The following is an 18917-nucleotide window of genomic DNA, read 5'->3' as shown; positions in this document are numbered from 1 at the left end:
GCTTCTGATGCCTACACCAGATGGGACCCAGGGCCTACAGACTTCCCTAGCTTTCCTGGGTCGCTGGTAGCACTGATACCCCTGGAAATTCTTCCCTGTGTCTAGTCAGACTTTCCTTCGGAGTTGGTTCCTCCATGAACTAACAGCAAAAGCACTGGGAAGGGACCAATCTCTCAGAAGCAAGGAGGAAAAGAAGAAAATAACTTTCCCTGCCTGTCTTCCCTGGGCTGAGGGGAACTGTCTCATTCACTCTGACAGTGAAGTAGGCACTATCTCTATTTTGCTGAAGAAGAAATCAAGGCTCTAAAAGGTTTAGCTGCCTACCCAAGGTTACACGGTTAATTAGTGATCATCTAGGTATTAGAGTCTAAGGAACTCAGAACCTCTGCTGTTGGTGGGGAAACAGGGGTACCTCCCCTCGAGAGGTCTTCAGTACAGAAGAGGCCCCTGTTTGTTCCAGCCCAGGATAGACTGAGGGCCTGATGATCCTATCTCAGGGTGCTTCAAGCCTCCTTAAGTCTGAGTTGCCCAGGTAGGGGTGTTGGGCTAATCTGGGCTGGACAGGAGGGAAGATGATAGCCCTCACTTCAGAAGGGATTGAGGGAAGGCTGGTTAGTGAACAGGCCTTTGGGGAGACTGGCTTGAGGGCTGAGGCCAGGATCTTTTGAAGCTCCTTTCAGGAAGGCTGTACTCAGAGTCAGTCTGCCGCTGCAGTGGGTGGACCTGGAGGGGAAGGGAACTAAGCCCCCACAACCACCAACCCTCACTTCTGCCCTTGTCCTACTTCTGCCACTGGCAAATAAATCTCTATTCCTGGACACAGTAACCTGAGCAGTGCCCCAATGGTGAGCTCACTCTTGGGAGGACAGAGATTGCATGAATGAATGGCTGTGCGCAGGGGCTGGCAGGAAGGAGGACACAGGACTCAGCCTCTGTTCTCCAGGGCTGGCATAAAGGCAAGACCCTCTCAAGTGCCACCTTCCCCTCCAATCTCATCACCCACAGCAGAGGAGCCCCTGGAGGAGGGAGACTTTGATCTAGAAGTTCCTCCACCCACACCTAAGGAAGGAGTCCTTCGGTCCCCAAACTACCTCCCTTTCTTTGGACAGGCCAGGAGATTTGGTCAGGGCCAGAAGGGCCGGGAAGAAAGAGGGCTGGGGGTGAGGGAGGAGGACTAGGAAAATGGCAGGTAAGCAACAAGCATTAAAGAGATACCTTTAGGCCAGGTGGACAGGGAACAACCTGGAGAGTAAGAACCCTCTTCCCTACCCCTTCTTCCTACACCCTGATCTAACTCCATTTGTGGCAGGATCTTTAGGAGGGAGGATGTGTCTTGGAAAGGTTTGGGGACCTTAGGTGTGGGGACTGAAGCCCCCTTCTCTGCTGAAGTCCAAACAGGAAGCATGGAAAGGAATGTGGTTGTCCTGCTTTCCAAACCACAAAGGAGGGGTTGTCAGGCCTGGCCTTTGACACATGATGCTAAATTGTCCCTTCTCTCTTAAAGAACCCCTACCTCATAGTCCAGGGGTGTGCATATTGGGAGTCTCCCTCGCAGAGACATCCAGTTAATGAGGCAGAAGGGTCCATATTTGTCCACTACTTCGCTATCAGAGGGTCCTAACTTCGATCTCACTCTCAGCTATCCTGCAGATCCAACCTTTTTTCTGTTTCCCTCAATCCCGCCCAGACTCGAATGTGATCTGCCAAATCTTTCCTCCACTTTGTCACGCCCCCCATTCCGGGTCTTTTAGTGTAAAACCACTTCCTCCCCACTTCTTTACCCCTCAGGCTCCTCCCCATCTTGTCGAGCCCCCCCCAGGCTCCGCCCATCTCACGCTCCTGGCCACCACGGCAGCCAATAGCTGAAAACCTGATTTGCATAGCGGCGCGGGGGAGCTTAGGAGGGAAGGGGGAGGGACCAGGCGACCTCCTAAATCAAAGTTGGAAGGCGAGGACTGGGCGGAGGGGCCTCCGGGTGCCGGGCTGGGGCCGGCGGGGGGAGGGGGAGGGGGAGAGGGATGGGGGGCGGGCGCAGAGGACGGCGGAGCCGGCCGGACACGGACTGCTCCTCCGCTCCCTCCCTCAGCACATCTCCGCGTCCCCACTTCCCTCCTCCCCTCGCTCCGAGCAGCATCCTCTGCAGACCCTCGGTCCTCCTTCCCGGGGTCGTCCGGCTCCAGCGGCTCCCCGTAATTACCCCTCTTCACCGGCCAACCCGGGAACTTTCTCCACCCGCTCCTGGGAGTGGGGGGTCGCTTTTTTCCTGGGGCGGATTTTTCCTGGGGTTCACTGGGGGGCAGTCTCTGGAAAAGGGCTTGAGGGTCCCAGAGAGACGTCTGCCACCTGCCACCTGCCCCCAGGGGGCCTGCCGTCGGGTCTTGGCACCCCCTCTTCCTCTCTACCCCAACCATGACCGAAATGAGCGAGAAGGAGAACGAACCGGATGACGCGGCCACCCGCACCCCCCCGGGGACCGTCTCTGCCCTCCAGGAAACCAAGGTAACTCAGGAGAAGAGGCCTGGACCCCTGCCCGGTGCGCCCCCCAGCCCCGGCGCCCATTTCCCGACGCGGTCACCACCGTGGGCTCGGATGGCCCGGGGGTCACGGCAGCGGGACCCGTGTAATGCCGAAGGCTCTGCGCGACGACCGGGGCGAGGGGGTTCGCGACGAGGGGCCGCAAGGAGCCCACATCACACAAGCACGACACGCCCTTGCGCGCGTGATGAGCGGACGCGCTGCCGAGACCCTCCCGGGAGGTTGTAACTCGGCTTTGTTGGAGGGAATCGGCGCAGCGAAGGCGGCGGGAACGTGTAGCGGTGTGTAGCGGGTGTGGGCCGGTGTACGCGCCGGTGTGTGCGTGCGAGGCGCACCCCTCTCGCGCCCGCAGGTCTATGTCTGTAGCTCAGTCTGTCCCTCTGTCTTTGCCTGTGTCTCTCTGAAAATGTCTCTACAACCTGTTTGTCGGTCTTGGTGTCTTTCCCGCTTTCTCTATATGTTTATCTCTGAGTCTCTCCGGTTGTCTCTTTCGGACCCACTGCAGTCCTGCATTCCCCCCTCCCAACCAGGTTAGGCTCCGGGATGTGAGGCCACGGCCCGAGGTGCGTAGCTTCCGAGTGCGCGCTGGGGGCTGCCGCAGCGCTGGCCATCGCGGGCGGGGACCGGGGGACTGTTGTTGCGGCTCCAGAGCAGAAGGGCAGGCAGCCCCACCCCCCACCCCCGGAGCCGGACAGGGCGCCGGGGAGAGGGTGGGTGGAAGCAAAAAGAGAAGTCGTCGTAATTAATGAATGTCATAATTAACCCTAATTATGTATGATTGTTACTCCTGCGGGAGTCACAATGAATAAATTATTCCCCAGTGAAGGCAGGCGGAGCCCAGACTCCTGGCGCTGAAGGGATTGGGGGAGGCCACCACTTAAATTTAACCCCCACCTCTAATCTGTCTGCTTCCTTTCCAAGTTCTAGGTGCTCACACTGACCCGCAAGAAGTTCTGTGGGGGAGCAACATGAGCTGAGCGGGCTGGGGATGGGGAGAGAAAAAGAGGCTGTGTCAAGGGTGCTCTCTGCCCCCTCCCCAGACTTCAGGCCAAAGCCTCCTTCCCTCTCCTCTGCACCCTGGTGTCTTGTTCCCACCTGCTCCTGTTGTCCAGATGAGGAGGGGGGCCACTAAAGACCAAAAATGGGTGGGGTCTTTGGCTCCTTCGGTGTCAAGAGCTCTTTCCAATGTCTATCTTGCTCCTAATTCTGTCTAGGCCACCCCTCAGGGTATGAGGTTAATTCAAGGTCAAGGTCATCAAGAAAATGACCAGGGGTAGATGAGTAGGGGCAGGGTAGGGCCTGGCTGACATACCCCAGGTAGCGTTTCACCTTTAAACGAGAGGGACCCACTGGGTCTCCATGTCAAAGTCTTCAGATCCCAACTTGACCTTCTTCTGCCCCCTCCTGAGAATGAGACTGTGGTCTCTCAGACCACAGAGTTAACTGCCTCTCAGAGACCCAGGTCTGTACTAGGAAAGGAATGAGGTGTTGGGGGTGGGAGGATTTTGTTTGTAACATTTGTGACAGCTTAAAAAAAACAAAAAAAACAAAACCCAGAGGGTCCAGGGAGCTGAGCCCCATCCTGAGTTCCAATATCCCTGGCCTTCTCGGTTGCCTTCTAGTCATTCAAGACGGACATACACAATTCCCTTGCTTGCTTCCTAAGGGTATGGGGGCCTCCCAGGCCCTGCCTTTCTTCCCACAGGAGGCCTGGCTGCCCGCCCCCCTCCTTAAGAGCTCTCCAAAGGCAGGCGGGAGCCTGGGCCTTGCTGCCTCAGCAAACCCACAGGCTGCAAGCTCAGCCCTGTGGGCAGGGGGAGGTCAGGGCCCGGCAGGTCTGTACCTCCCTCCTCCCAGCCCAAGGACCATCCAGTGCTATCACCTCTGAATCTGAGCCATGGAGATCCCAAGAGCAAGAGGGGAGGGAAATTGCACACCTTGCCCTGTCCCTTTACCCCCCTCCCCTAAATCTCACCCCTGCGAAGGACTGTTATAACAATACAGGCTGGGCTGCCGGTCTGGGGTCTGGGTGGGGGTATTCAGGAGGGTCGAAGTGGGCAGGGAGAGAATTCAGGGCCCCGCCAGCCCCTTTAGCTCCCCCCACCTCAACCTGTCCCTAAGAAGCTTTGGTCTCCAGACTATAGGGCTTGGGGAGGGGGAAGGAAGAGGGTTGTGGCCCACCCAACTCAGCTTGAAGCAGGTACAACACTGCCCATTAGGCAGTGAAGCCAGCATTCCAGGCTTATTCGTCAGTGCTTGGGGTCTCCTGGGCATTTCTTGCCAGCCCAAGCCCAGTCTCCTTCCCACACTAAGGTTGGCTCGTATCCCTGTATTCAAGCTACTCCGTGACCCTCCTAGTGTCACCATTGCCATCTCTGGGTCCCCATGCCATCCTCCCACTGGGTGGTTCCATCACCCCCTTTAGTGCCATCCCTGGGAAGACCCTGCCATGCCAACATTGCCATCTGAGTCAGCTTGTGCCACATCCGCCACCACCCACCGCCAGCTGCCTAGTGCCCTTTCAGGAGCTGGAGGGAAGTAAGGAGATGCTGTGGGGAGTTGAGGAATAGAAGGGACCATCCAGTATGTGGGGAGGTGGGGAGGAGGCAGGCTGGCCAAACCCAGCCTCTGGGAGGGGATTCAGAAGAACAGGCCTGGTGGTCCAGGCTCTAAGCCAGACAGGCTCCTGGTGCATCATCAGGAGGGAATAGCATCCAGGGGGGCTGGCTTGCCAGGGTACATGGCAACTTCTCCCCATGCCAGGCAATGGTTCCTGGGACACTGGGGGCACCAAAAAGATAGCTGATGGGAGATAGGAAAAAGTCCTCTCTGGGAACTAGGAGTGCCTGGCCAGGCTGAGCCAAAATGAGGTTTGGGCACTCAAACTAGATGTCTCTGAGTGGACGGGCATCAAGCTATTTGGAAGAGGTGCCCCCATCCTGCTCTTCAGCCACAACCCTTGACATCTGCCAGCCACTCCAGGTAGTATGTTGTTCCTTCCTGCTTCTCTGCCCTCCTGGGATCTGGAACCCACAGCTGAGCCAGGGAGTCAGTGAGCAGAATTGGGGCTGCCCCAGTGCTGGGGAACATTCTGTTCCAGAGACCTCTGGTACCCTGCAGAGAGGTAGCTCTTGGCACTGGGGCCAAGGGAAGACCAGGAAAGGGCACAGGCTGGAGAGTAAGGCGGCTTAAAATCTCATCCTGTGGCGATTACTACGGAAACAACAGCTTTGGGAGGGGGGAACATGACTGATGTCTTCAAATATTTGAAGGACTGATATGTAGAAGAGGGGAGTAGCCCTTTCGGGAGCCAAGGGAGGAGCAGAGCCGATAGGCAAAGATCTCAGGGAGGCAGGTTTCAGCTCTATATAGGGAAGCACTTTCCATGGATTGCAGCTGCCCAAAGATGGAATGACTGGCGCAAGAGAGGGTGTGCTTCCTGCCACAGGAGGTGACCAACAGAGTCAGACAACCACTCAGAAGTGACATGGCCAAGGCATTGTGAGATGATAGTGTGGGCTGGGGACCACTCTAGATGGCCAGTCTTTCAGGTTCCTTCCAACCCTAAATTTCATGATTGACCTGGTGGCCATGCCCATGGCATAGCTGAGAGGCAGGGGTGAGGGCCACGGCAGAGCCCAGAGCAGCGGGGTCCTTCTGGCCATTTGGACTTAACAGCCAAAGCCTCTGGTTCAAGTTCTGTCTCTGCCACTTACCAGCTGAGGACTCGCTATGGGTGGGTGATTTAACTCCTATGTGCCTATGAGTTCGTCTGCAAAGTGGGACAGCGATTATCAGTGTCTCGGGGGTGGTAATGCCAGGATTAATGAGGTGCTGCTTATGAAGTGCTACCTCAATTCCAGTATTCTGACATGATAGCCCCTCATCATATCATTAAGTTTAGGTTTTTGCTTTTTGGACCCAGAGCCTTGTGTTGCTTAGAGAGCATCTGGTCCTGACTCCTTTCTCTTGGATGTGGGGAAACTGAGGCCCAAGAGTGGAAGTGAAGTGACCTGCCTTCAGGTGGTCGGTTTAGCTTTGCACCCACCTCCAGCACATCCTCCCAGAGACCTCTTGTGCTCTATGCTCTGGCCCCTGGGCAGAATCGTGAGGGCCTGTGAGAGCCTCCAACGCCACACTGGCTCACAGAATACATTTGTGTTCTAATTAATTGTCCCTCTGGCCCTCCACTTCTGCCCTAACACCCAGGTATCTGAGGCCTGGGGCCCTGCTTCTCTTACACACACAAAGAAGCCCACAGTGCTATCCAGGAAGCTGAATTTGGAAAGAGCTGGGGAACTCAGCCCGCCAGACACCCCAAGGCTCTGTCCTCCCAGCTGGCACACTGGGGCCTGCCTCATGTCCAAATCTCTCTCTCTCTCTCTTTTTTAAGTAGACCCCATGCCCGCTGTGGGGCTTAAACTCACAACCCTGAGATGAAGAGTCACATGTTCTACTGACTGAGCCAGACAGACACCCTTAAATGTGTCCCTAGGCCACACAGGCTGCTTGATGTGCCAGTTGGGAACCCTGGCCAAGTCTCCCTGCCTGAAGCCAGGCCACTGGCCCCTTTTATCTATCACTGATGGGGATATGTGGGCAGGGGTAAGGGGGCTATCGATAGGAGGGAAGAGGTTCCAGGATCTGGCTAGAGATGTTTCCAGACTTCACTCTGGGCAGACTCAAGAAGGGTATGCTGGGGTGAGCAATGGAAGTAACCCTGGCCTCACTGCAGAATTGACCCCGTGCTCCAGAACATGGGCTGCACGTAGGATTCCAGCCACTGGGTCATCATTCAGTCAACAAATATTCACTGAGTACCTACTATGTCCTGAGGCTGTGTGTGTGTTGTGGGGGGCCGGGAGGATGTTAAAGCAACTGTTCCTGCCCTCAAGGGGCTCCAGTCTCCTGGGGGGGGGGGGTAAGAAGTAAATGACCACCACGTAAACCAGATTGGATTTATAATGGAAGTCAGTACTAGGTGCAATGGGCCCCGGAGTGGGAGTGGTTATACTAAATGGAATTCCTGGAGAAGAAGAGACATCTTCCCAAAGGAGGAACAGTCACTGGAAACCCCAAAGGATAAAGAGGGTACTCACTGGATAAGGCAGAGAAGAGGGCAAACACAGCAAAAGCTTGGAGGAATAAAACATGGTTGAGTTCAAGAATCCCCATGTCTGGGCTGCAGGTGGAAGGCATGGGTTGGAAGGGAAAGCTTGTCCAACTTGCAGAGTCTCATGATTGGGGCAAGGGCCTTGACTGTGTCCTGAAGAGCCATGAAAAGTTTTTAGCAAGGTCAGGGATCACCTCCCTGGCAGGTGTACGGAGAGCAGGGGGAGATGGGCAGGGTGGAGGCAAGGGGTTCCGGACCTGAACTAGGGCAGGGTTGTGGAGGTGATGAGGGGATTATATGTGCCGGAGAGATATTTTGGAGGAAGAATCAGCCTTGAGGATGAGGGTCCAGGATGACCACTCCCCCACTCTCAAGAACACATGGAAAACTGGGGACCTGGCATGTTTTGTTCAGCCCCCAAAGTGTTACTATTTTTTTTAAGTTTTTGTTTTTATTTATTTTGAGAGAGTGGGGAGGGGCAGAGAGAGAAGAGGAAAAAGAATCTGAAGTGGGCTCCTGGTGTGGGGCTCAAACTCACGAGATTATGACCTGAGCCAAAGTCAGGCACTTAACCGACTGAGCCACCGAGGTGCCCCCCATGTATTATTATTTTATTTTATGGAGAGAAAAAGAGCACATGCGCAGGGCAGAGGATTTTTTTTTTTTTTTTTTAATTTTTGAGAGGACAAAGAACATGAGCAGGGGAGGGGCAGAGAGAGAGAGGGAGACACAGAATCCGAAGCAGGCTCCAGGCTCAGCGCTGTCAGTGGGAGCCTGAGATCATGACCTGAGCCAAAGTCAGACGCTTAACCTACTGAGCCACCCAGGCACCTGGGGAGTGAGAGAATCTTAAGCAGGCTCCACACTGAGTGTGGAGCCTGCCGCAGGCTCAATCCCATGACCCTGGGATCATAACCCGAGCCAAAATCAAAAGTCCCACACCCAATCAACTGAGCCACCCAGGCACCCCCAAAGTATTATTCCTTTTAACTCGAGTAAATGGTACACCCATGCAATGAAATCCTGCGTAGCCATAAACACGAATGATGAAAGTCTTTATGTATTGGTACGGAATGATTTCCAAGATTTACTGTTAAGTGAGAAAAGCAAGGCTAGGAAACATAGCACACTACCATTTCTGCAATGAAAAAAAAAAAAAGGAAATAAAACCTCTTGAGTTTGTTTCCATCCAAATTCACATAAGAGTCTAGATTTCTTTTGAAAAAGTGGAAAACCTGGCACTGCTGGGCTGGCCCCGAGGACAGGCCTACGTTGTCTGGAGCGCACCAGCAGCTGCTCTCTGACCGGCCAGTCCCCCTTCCGCCCTCACCACTCCAATCTTGCGGGCCCAGCCAGAACCCCTTGGCTCATGGAGGTTACCCACCGGGCTCCCGTGGGCATCCGGGAGTGTGACCACCTTCCGGAACGTGGCAGCCTCTCAGTACTTCATCTCACCTCTGGCCCTCAGCCTCAGGCTGCCACTGACCAAGGAGACATCCTGGCCCAGACCTGGTCCCCTCTGGCTTCCACTTATAACCCCCCACCCCCACCCTGCTTCCCCTTTCAGCTCCAGCGGTTCAAGCGCTCACTTTCCCTCAAGACCATCCTCCGAAGTAAGAGTGTGGAGAACTTCTTCCTTCGCTCAGGCTCTGAGCTCAAGTGCCCCACTGAGGTGCTGTTGACGCCCCCGACCCCGCTGCCCCCTCCCTCCCCACCACCGACATCTACAGACGGGAGCTTCCCTACCCCGGCCCCCTCCCCTTGCCCAATCCCACGGCCCCTGGCACCACTCAAACCAGTAAGGCTGCACAGCTTCCAGGAACACGTCTTCAAGAGAGCCAGCCCTTGTGAGCTATGCCACCAGATCATTGTGGGTAGGTGCCTGGCTTGTCAAGGAGAGGGGCCAGGGTGGGTGTGGGGAGTGTTCTTAGGGAACCGTCTGATGTTGGGCCCGCAGTCCTAACTGTGCCCCTCACGCTGGGTGGACAAATGAGCAATTTTGGGGGGGGGTGGGTGTCCAGTGTCGCCGTGGGTACTAACAACTCAGGCTTCGGTGCCTTGACTGTATGAGGGGTAAGCACTAGACCCCAAGGCCGACATGAGGATGCCCAACCCCCCCTCCTCTGTCCCATGGCCTAACCTGCCCTCTTTGCTCCTTGCCCTCGGATGCCTCCTCCTTTGCCGAATCCCTCTTGTTGACGCCAAATTCTTCCCAGGAAACTCCAAGCAGGGTTTGCGGTGTAAGACGTGCAAAGTCAGCGTCCACCTCTGGTGCTCCGAGGAGATCTCCCACCAGCAGTGCCCAGGCAAGGTGGTGAGTCGGGACCATGCAGGGCTGGCTGGCTGTGAGTGCTCCCCAGGACTGGCATGTGGGGGAAGGAGCGCCCCCCTCCAGGCGGGTTCCTCCTGTGGAGTAGTCCTTGGGCTTGGGGAAGGCCAAGCTCTCGGTGGGCTGTGACATCCCCATGCCCTCTCTCTGCCCCCTCTTGCCTTAGTCCTCCTCCTTCCGTCGAAACTTCAGCTCCCCCCTCCTGGTGCATGAACCACCCCCAGCCTGTGTCACAAGCAGAGAGTCCCCACCCACTGGTGAGTGTCCCCCCCATTGCCCCTGATCCCACCGTAGTGTGGTGAGAAACCCACACATTCCTCAGATGGGCACCTGAGTTGCATGGCTCTTCTGGTTCTTGGCACTTCCCTTCTCTGAATGCCCTTGTCCCGAATGTAGGGTTCATTCATGCATTCATCCATCCATCCATTCATTCATTCATCCTTCAACAGGCATTTTATCAACACTTGCTAAGTGCCAGGCACTGTGCTAGACATGGGGACACAGCACTGAAGAAGGTGGAGTTCATGGTCTAGTAAGGGAGCTAGACATGAAATAGATAATCACACAAATCATCCATTAATCACCATTGGCACGAATGCCTGAACCGAGAAGGATAGGGAATAGAGGATAAGGTAGGCGCTGTCCTCATCTGCAAGGATAGGGAAGGTGTCCAGAGATATGAAGGCTGGGGAGTTAGTCCAAGAGGATCTGGGGAAGACTGGTGTGGGCAGAGAGGGGCCTGGGGGAGGGATGGGGCAGGTGGTTAAAGGAAGGACATCTTGGCTGGGGCCAAGAGAGTGAAAGTGATCCGGGGCTTCAGGGCAGAGCAAGGCTGGCAGCTGGGTGCCCAGCCTTAGGGTGGCTCCTTGGCAGGGGCCAGCGGGAAGGTAGACCCCGTCTACGAGACGCTGCGCTATGGCACCTCCTTGGCACTGATGAACCGCTCCAGCTTCAGCAGTACCTCTGAGTCCCCCACGCGGAGCCTGGTATGTCAGGCACCAGAGGGGCGCCTGGGGGGCAGGAGTCTCTGAGGCTGAGGGTCCGGGGACTGAGCCCTCCCCCCATTTGGCCCCAGAGTGAGCGGGATGAGCTGACCGAGGATGGGGAAGGGAGCATCCGCAGCTCAGAGGAGGGCCCTGGCGACAGTGGTGAGTAGAGGTGGGAGCCAGAGGCGGGGATGGAACACAGTGCAGGCCACTCCCTGCTCCCTGACGCCCTGGCCCTGCCCTGGCATCTCTAGTGTTCACAGCCCCGGCCGAGAGCGAAGGGTCAGGACCAGAGGAGAAGAGCCCTGGACAGCAGGTGAGGTGATGCTGGTGCTGAGCCCTCGTAGGCCAGATTGGAAGGGGATGTCCCTTCTTGTCATTGATGCATAGGTGGGCAAGAGCATGGTGAGTGGGAGTATCACCGCTCCATCATTTGTCCTCAGCCTACGGGGATGGACAGTGCCAGGGTGAGGAGGCAAGGAAGGCAGGGGGTATTTGCCCTCCCACCGCGGAGCCAATGGCTATCGTGCCCACTCCTGGGCCCACTCCCCACGAGTGGGCAGTTCCAGGGTGCAGCAGGCAGAGGAGTGTTCCCCTTCTCCATCCTTGGCCCAGTCCCCCAAGGGTGAACACAGAAGGTAGGAGAGTCTGACCTGTCCCTGTCATTGACCCAGGTGCACTGTGTCCCACCTTCTAGCCCACCTCTCCCCACCCCCCCAGAGAGGGTAAGGTCAGGGCAAGTGAACGGTGGGTGGAGCGAGGATTGTGTCCCCCTCCCGTCACTGATCCAGACTTTTCCACAGCCCGCAAAACCCCCTCTGCGGAAGGATGTGGGGCCCATGTACTCCTATGTTGCTCTCTACAAGTTCCTGCCCCAAGAGAACAATGACCTGGCTTTGCAGTAAGTCCTCTTTGTGGTCCGGCCCCCCTGGACAGCCACCTGGCTCCAACCTCAGGGCTCTGCTCCCAGGCCTCGGAACATGAGTGTGAGGGGGACCTTCGGGAACCTTCTCCTGGCATGCTTGAGGCAGCTGAGCCCAAAGAAGAGCTAGACTGCCCAGAGTCCAAAAGGGACTGGTGCTGATGTCATATCTTCTGCCCCGCCTGGGCTCTGTCCTAGAGAGAGTCTGCTGTACCTGTGGTCACAGTGTCCTCCGAGGGCGTCAAGAATCCTCCCCCTGCTGTGGAGGGGGGGCATGCTGGGGACCTGGGGGACCCAAGATGGTTAAGATTCAGAAAAGGCAGGTCCCTCCTGTCCATTTGCGACCCCAGCTCTGTCCTCCCAGGCCTGGGGACCGGATCCTGCTGGTGGATGACTCTAACGAGGACTGGTGGAAGGTGACTTGGCAGGGTGGGGAGGAGAGACACCCCGGTAGGCACCCGACCCTTTTCCACCACTTCAACTGGCACTGCCCCACCTTCTCTCTGGGCCCAAAGACCACCCCTCCTCCCACCACGTGCCCTAGCCAAGCCCATAGGACCAACACTTGGGACTGACTCTCACCTTGACCCTCCCTGCCTCAGCCTTGTCCCCCTACCCACCTCATGCCCATCGCAGTCCAGAAGCCACCCTACTGGGGGCTCTGGATACAGAGAGCGCAGGATCTGGAGTTTGATGGCTTTGGCTCTGAGTTGCATCAATGTGGGGCGGGGGGCTCTGGTGCTCATTGCCAGCCTCATCCCCAGGGGAAGATTGGCGACCGGGTTGGCTTCTTCCCAGCCAATTTTGTGCAGCGCGTAAGGCCAGGAGAGAACGTCTGGCGCAGCTGCCAACCCTTCTCCGGGAACAAGGAACAGGGGTACATGAGCCTCAAGGAGAACCAGGTGAGTGCCTGGGCTCTGCAGTGGCTGGAGAGGTGGACATGGGAGAGAGGCGGTGGGGGCACAGGCGACTGCCCTGGAGGAGGACACTGCAGCCTGGCAGCAGGAGGGAAGGCAGGTTAGAAAGGTGTGACCGCGGGGCCTCCTATCAGGCCCTGCTGGGAATCCGGGCTGGTGACCTACACAGGCAGGGGGCTGAATGTGGTCAGAGACAGCTTGGGGGAGGGAAAGAGCACTGGATTAGGAGTCTAGAGGCTTGGGTCTGAAAGCTGGCTATACCTCTGTCTTGTTGCATAACCCCCAGCAAGCCCTTTTCCTCCCCTTCCCCCCTCTGTGAAATGGGAGTTCTGCCAGGGCGGTGGGGGCGGGGTGGGGGGGGAGGTGGAGCTCAGGCCAGCCCCAAAGTGCTGCTCGGTGTCTGCTGATGTTCTGGTCTTGCTGCCGTGCCCAGTGCCCTCATGGGATCTGCTCCCATCACCCCAGCTGATGTCTCCAACCACATCTGATCCTGGTCCCATCATTCCCCGGGGTGGCCCCCTGGGAGCCATCAGCCGGACTCGGGGCCAGGGCTGTAGGCAGGTGCCAGGACTCAGCTCCATGTCTCTCCCACTCAGATCTGTGTGGGTGTGGGCAGGAGCAAGGATGCTGACGGCTTCATCCGCGTCAGCAGCGGCAAGAAGCGGGGCCTGGTGCCAGCCGACGCCCTGACCGAGATCTGAGAGGAGCCAAGAGAACCCAGATGCCACCCCTGCCCGAGCCTGGCCCTTGCTTCTGGCCCTGGAGAGGAACGGGCATCTGCCCACACTCTTCCTCCCTCTGCCTCTCTCCTAGGAGCCACCCCCCATGGCTTGGGAGCCCTCTGCACAGAGGAAGGTTTTATTTCTTGGGTCCCAGGGTGCCCTGAGGGAGTTGCTGCTCTGGGACTCGGGGGTGAGGAAGGAGGAGAAAAGTGGGAGGGAATGAGGAAGTTCCAGGTGGGTCCAGCCAGTGCCCAGACACCCCCAGTTGCCATGCTGAGTGCGGCCCTGGGGAGGGGGGCATTCCTGAGGAATTTTCTCGCTGCTTTGTCCAGAGAGCCTTCTCATGTCCACACCACCTTTGCATGCCCGGCACCATTCCCCCCCCCCCCCCCACAGAGCCTCTGCTTGGGTCTATGTGTGTGTGACCCTGCGGCTGCCGCTTTGGAAGTGGGACCTTGGGAAGGTGACTTCCCAAATCCCTCAGCTCTCTGCCCTGGGTTGGGAGGGGATTCGGGGCTGCAGGAGGATCCTGAGTCCACCTCTTGGTGTCCCCACCTCTGTCACTCCATCACTCCTCAGGAAAGTTCTGCGGAAATCTCTCCTATTACTTGAAACCTGGGCGGACAGAGGAGGGGAGGGCCGAGTTCCGGGGATAGCGCTGCAAACCAGAGACTATCTCCTCCAGTAGAATAGAACAGCCTCATCGTACCCTTGTCCACCGGAAAAGGACACTCAAGAAGGACATGAACAGAAACCGACTGAGAACAAAAAACAAGTCCCCGTTTCACTGTCAGGACTCTGCAAGTTCCCTGGTCCCCCATGGCCAACCAGCCCCAGGGAGTCAGTATTTCCTAGTTCCTGTCCCAGGCCTCACAAGGCCACCCCCCCCCCCAGGAGCCCAGCCCTCAGGACTGACTTCCAGATGGCCCTTCCTCACTCCCTTTCTCTGGGCTTTGTAGGAAACACTGCGACCCCTCCTTCAGTGCAGGGGTCCCTCTTCTGGCTGTATCTGTGCCCTTGTCCTGGACACAGAGTTCTGGGAGGAAGAGGGAGTGGGAGATAGTCAGGGCAGCAAATCATTGCGTTTGGCCACCAGGAAAGGAAGGGGGTAGGCACCCTGTTGGTGGGTTGGCACTCATGAAGAGGACCCCTCCCTTTCAGGTTGCTTTTCTCTGGTGCCAACCTCCCTCTCCCCCCAAGCTCAGAGCCTCCTCTTGTGCCCTTGATCGTGCCAGCCAATGCCAGTCCCCGTCCTGGGCACAGTCACACCCTCCCATACAGTGGAAGGGACACATTCTCCTACCCACTGGCCCCTGCTCCACTTCTCCCCCTTGGAGGGGGGGGTTCAAGCCACACTGCCCTGTTTGCTGCCATGGGGCCCCCCTCAGCAATATCCCAGGGGCGGGCCCAATGCCCACTGTACATAAGGCTGCATGATGGGTCGGCTGGGGCACTGCTGAGCCCCCAGGCCCCTAAATAAATGTTTCTTGTCCCAACCTGTCTGCTCTGTGTATCTGCTGGGGAGAGAGGAAGCAAAGGTCCAAGGAGTGGGGCGGGGGCTGGAGGTTCCAAAAGAAGGCAAGCCTGGAGGTGGAGGAATTTGTGGCTCTCTGACAGGTGGGGCGCTGGAGCTGGCCCAGATGTTGCAGGGGTCCTCATACCTCCCCACTCCCTTCCACCGCCCCAGCCTGAGATGGGGGATGGGGGGGGGAGCTTGAGAAGAAAACAGGGAGGCAGGGTGGGGGTGGAGGATGTTGCGGGAAGCTGGAAGGGGAGAAGGTGGGGCTGCGGTCACTTTCAGGCTGGATGCGCACCCGTGTCCCCAGGGGGGCGGAGAGGGCACTCAACCATGTGCATTAGGACCGTTTCTGCCGACCCAGCGACCCAGCGGTGCCCTCCGAGACCACCCGAGGTCAGCCTCGCGCCCCCCAAGCCCCAGGCAGAAAGGCTGGCGGCGGGAACAGTCGCCGACAGTGGGGCCCTGAGATGACTCAATCATGCCCGTCATCGAGAGCCTGGCACGAAGGGGGCCGGCAGCGGCGCCCCTCCCGCAGCGGTGCCCGCCGCCCACCTGCTCTCGGCAGAGCTGCCTCTTTCCCCTCCGCCCGCCTGGCCGCGTCATCGCCAAGGCAGGCACGTCCTGTGCTATTTATAGGCAGAGGGGAGCGCAGAGGGAGGGAGAGGCGGGCTGCGGGGGTGCCAGGGCAATGCCGCCAGTGCCGCCAGAATGCAGGGGGTGGGGGCTGCCCCTTCTGACAGGCACCCACCGGTTCTGCCTCCCAGCCCCCCTCCCCCCCCCCCCCCCCAAAGCAAGGTAGGCCAGGTGGGACCAGACGCTGAGGTTTCTTTGGGACCTTTCACCCAGGGAAGGTCCTAGAGCTCCGCGGGTGAGCCAGAGGAGGATGACCTCCTCTTTCTAAGACCTCTGATGGGGGGAATGAAAACAAGCGTCACAAACCCAGGCCAGTGGCTTAAAGAGAGGGGACCTCACATAAAGTGGCACCTGCTGTGCTTGGAGAACCATGCCAGGAATTTTATTTAATCCTTTCAGTGACCCAGTGAGGAAAGTGGTGGTCTCCCCTTTTCACAGATGAGGAAACTGAGGCCCAGGGATATTAGGTGGCATACTCAAGGTCATACAGCTTATCCAGCCTGACCTTGCCCCTTTTATATAGAGGGACATTGAGGCCCAGAGCGGACCAGTAACTTGCCCAAGGTCACCCAGCAAATTGGTGACCAAGCCAGTCTCAGAAATCATGTCTCTTGCCCCCCCCCCCCCCCCCCCCGGTCCCTCAGTGCCTTAAACTAATGAGATGGAAATAGAGACGCCCCAGGATACTGGGCCATGAGCTCCAGGAATCGAAAGCCCACCCCACCGTAGAGAGTGAGAGCCTTTCAGCCAAGCCTTCTACACACTCCACTTGCGTCTGCCACCAGCAGGCAGCTGGCCTGGACCCCCGCCTCCTCCCTAGCCCATTTGCCGCACTGCTGAGTACAGCAGCTTTTTCGGGTGGCTGAACCACTAACGGCGTGCTCACAGCCTGGGGGTTGGGAACAGCTGGTGCCCCCACTATAGCCTCTGCCCTCCTCTGTGCCCACTCTGGGGGTGGCTGGGCCAGCAACACCGTTGGCCTGGGGCAGAGAATGCCCAGGAAGCTACTGGTGGTGCCAGCTCACCATTTGGCTCCGTTGTCTGCCCCACACATGCCCTCCCTCCCTCCATCTCTGCCTGAGCTTAACTGGGCATATGTAGTATGAGGCCAGACTTCGGAGAGATGCAAAAAAAAAGGGGGAGCCTAGGAATGGAGACAGGAGGCCTAAAAGAGCAGAGAGGTGAATACCAGAGGTCGGCGGGGAGGGGGGAGGGGGCGGTGACACAGAGTGAGCCCCGCTGTGCAGCCTTACCCACCTTGCTAGCACTACTCCCTTTGGCCTTGTCCCCCTTCTCCAGCTCGTGGCCCCACAGCAGCTGCCCGGCACCTCTGCAGCGACCTACTCTGAATCATAGTCTCCCACGTCGTCGGGAGGGTCAAAGGTGCTGGTGCTCATGCAGTGCTGAGATTCTGGGGAGTCATTGGCCTCTCTGGGCCTCAGTTTCCTCCCCCAGAAATGGAATTGGATTTGCTCAGGGAGTGTTTATCTGAGGGCCGTGAACCCCTTTAAAGGGTATGCAAGTTCTAAGTTCTAAGACCTTGAGAGAATGGACCTTTCTTTCCATCAGAATTTCTCCAAGGTTCCAGGACCTGGAAGAGATCCAGTGGTTACTTTAGGGGATCGGCCTGCTAAGGGGGCCCTCCCTGACACTGCCCTAGGAAGGGGTTGGCGGCCCATGGAAAGAAGTAACCTCCAGGCCTGGGGTGAGCCTCAGAAAGAAGTGATTAAATCCAAGGCTTCCCAAGAGATAGGCTCCTACCTCCCACCTCAACTCCTTCAAAAACAACCCCAAAAGTGAGGGTTTGCTACACCTGCAGCAACCTGCGAGAGAACAGCACCATCTCCTGGTCTAGGGTGGAAACCAGCTTTGTGTTGCAAGTTTCGAACGCCCAGTGGAGGGTCCCATGCTTGGGTTACCTTTTTCTCCTTCCTGTCGTCCCCCCACTGCCTGAGGGCGTGGAGGTGGGGTGGCCTTCAATGCCCTTCCTCTTGTGGCCCAGCCAGGCCTGGGAAGGAGGTGTCCGTGTCCTGCGATCCAAGCTGGGAGCTTGACCAGGACTCTTTCCCTTCAGCTTCCCCACACTTGGAACGGCAAAGGATTATGGTCAAGAGCTGATGGATAAAGTTCACACAGGTTGCTACAGTGGCAACAGGGAAGGAACCCCAAAAGCAGGTTCTGATGCATATGGGTGTGCATAAGACTCTGGGTCTTTGAGTCTGGGCTTTCCTGTCCTGGGCTACCCACCTGCCCCACCCTGTCCAGACTGGACGAGGACCCTAAAGACATAGTAGGAGGGGTCTGGTGTTCCCAAGAACACACTAGTCCTGCCTTCCTCACGCAAGTGCAGATGGGAGCGTCTGCCCACACATCCCCTGAAGTCCCCCGCTGGCCTTCACACTGGTCCTCAGGAAAGGGGAGGGCAGGAAGGAAACCAGGACAGGCATGCCAGTCCTCCCTTGCCAAGAACTAAAGGAGATGGTCCCTTCTGTGCAACTTTTCTCCCCAGCCTAGACTCTGGCCCTCCATTTAATTGGCCGACTGATGCTTCCCACCTGGACATCTGGCCATTGTCCCTAACCCAGTTGGTTCCTTCTGACACCAGAAGCGTCACCTGCCCAGTCCCCCAAAGCTGATCAATGTCTGCCAAGTCCCATTTTACTTCAACATCTTGAATGCATTTTCCCACTAACACAAGCCATGTGAAGCCAGCATTTCATGTGTTCCCTCATCTGCGAAGTAGAGAAGGTAATAACCCTACTTTACAATGTTATGAAGACTAGAGAATCAATAGGAGTCAGTGTGAAGTGCCTAACAGTCCTTGGCTCGCAGAGCAGATACTTTACTGAAGAATTTATTGGCGGTTCTTACTACCAGCTAAGTGGCAAAATAAAATTTACTATTTACAAAAGGGGGTATGAATTCATTAAGCAACTCACAATGGCTTCAACAGGCTTTCACATCATGTGCCTTTATTTCAATTTCTGCTGAGAAAAGCTTTTTCCTTTATGCCCTGAGATGGGTATAAACCAAAACACTTAAATTTTTTTCCAGGTCATGATCTCACGGTGAGTTTGAGCCCTGTGTTGGGCTCTGGCTGACAGCTTAGAGCCTGGAGCCTGCTTGGAGTTCTGTTTCCCTCTTTCTCTGCCCCTCCCCTGCTCATATAGCCGCTCTCAAAAAATAAACTTAAAACAAAAATTACTCTTTTTTTCAGTAATCTTTGTACCCAATGTGGGGC

At 57.0% G+C, this 18917-nt stretch overlaps 1 protein-coding gene across 2 annotated transcripts; it reads left to right on the top strand.

Moving 5' to 3' along the window:
- The first annotated feature begins 1966 nt into the window (after positions 1-1966).
- STAC2 (SH3 and cysteine rich domain 2) lies at positions 1967-15020 on the top strand. Of its 2 annotated transcripts, none has more exons than XM_030296623.1 (11): positions 1967-2499; positions 9216-9522; positions 9865-9959; positions 10144-10234; positions 10851-10963; positions 11053-11125; positions 11218-11279; positions 11767-11864; positions 12250-12301; positions 12650-12787; positions 13399-15020. In XM_030296623.1, the coding sequence occupies exons 1-11, from the start codon at positions 2410-2412 to the stop codon at positions 13501-13503; spliced, it is 1224 nt and encodes a 407-aa protein (XP_030152483.1). In that variant the 5' UTR covers positions 1967-2409; the 3' UTR covers positions 13504-15020. The 2 variants fall into 2 exon arrangements, with proteins under 2 accessions (XP_030152483.1, XP_030152482.1); XM_030296622.1 differs by having other exon boundaries at positions 1968-2499; positions 9865-9962.
- Positions 15021-18917: the final 3897 nt, after the last annotated feature.

This window comes from Lynx canadensis, chromosome E1 (assembly GCF_007474595.2).
Source record: "Lynx canadensis isolate LIC74 chromosome E1, mLynCan4.pri.v2, whole genome shotgun sequence".
Classification (NCBI taxonomy): Eukaryota; Metazoa; Chordata; class Mammalia; order Carnivora; family Felidae; genus Lynx; species Lynx canadensis.
This window is presented reverse-complemented; position numbering and strand designations above follow the sequence as displayed.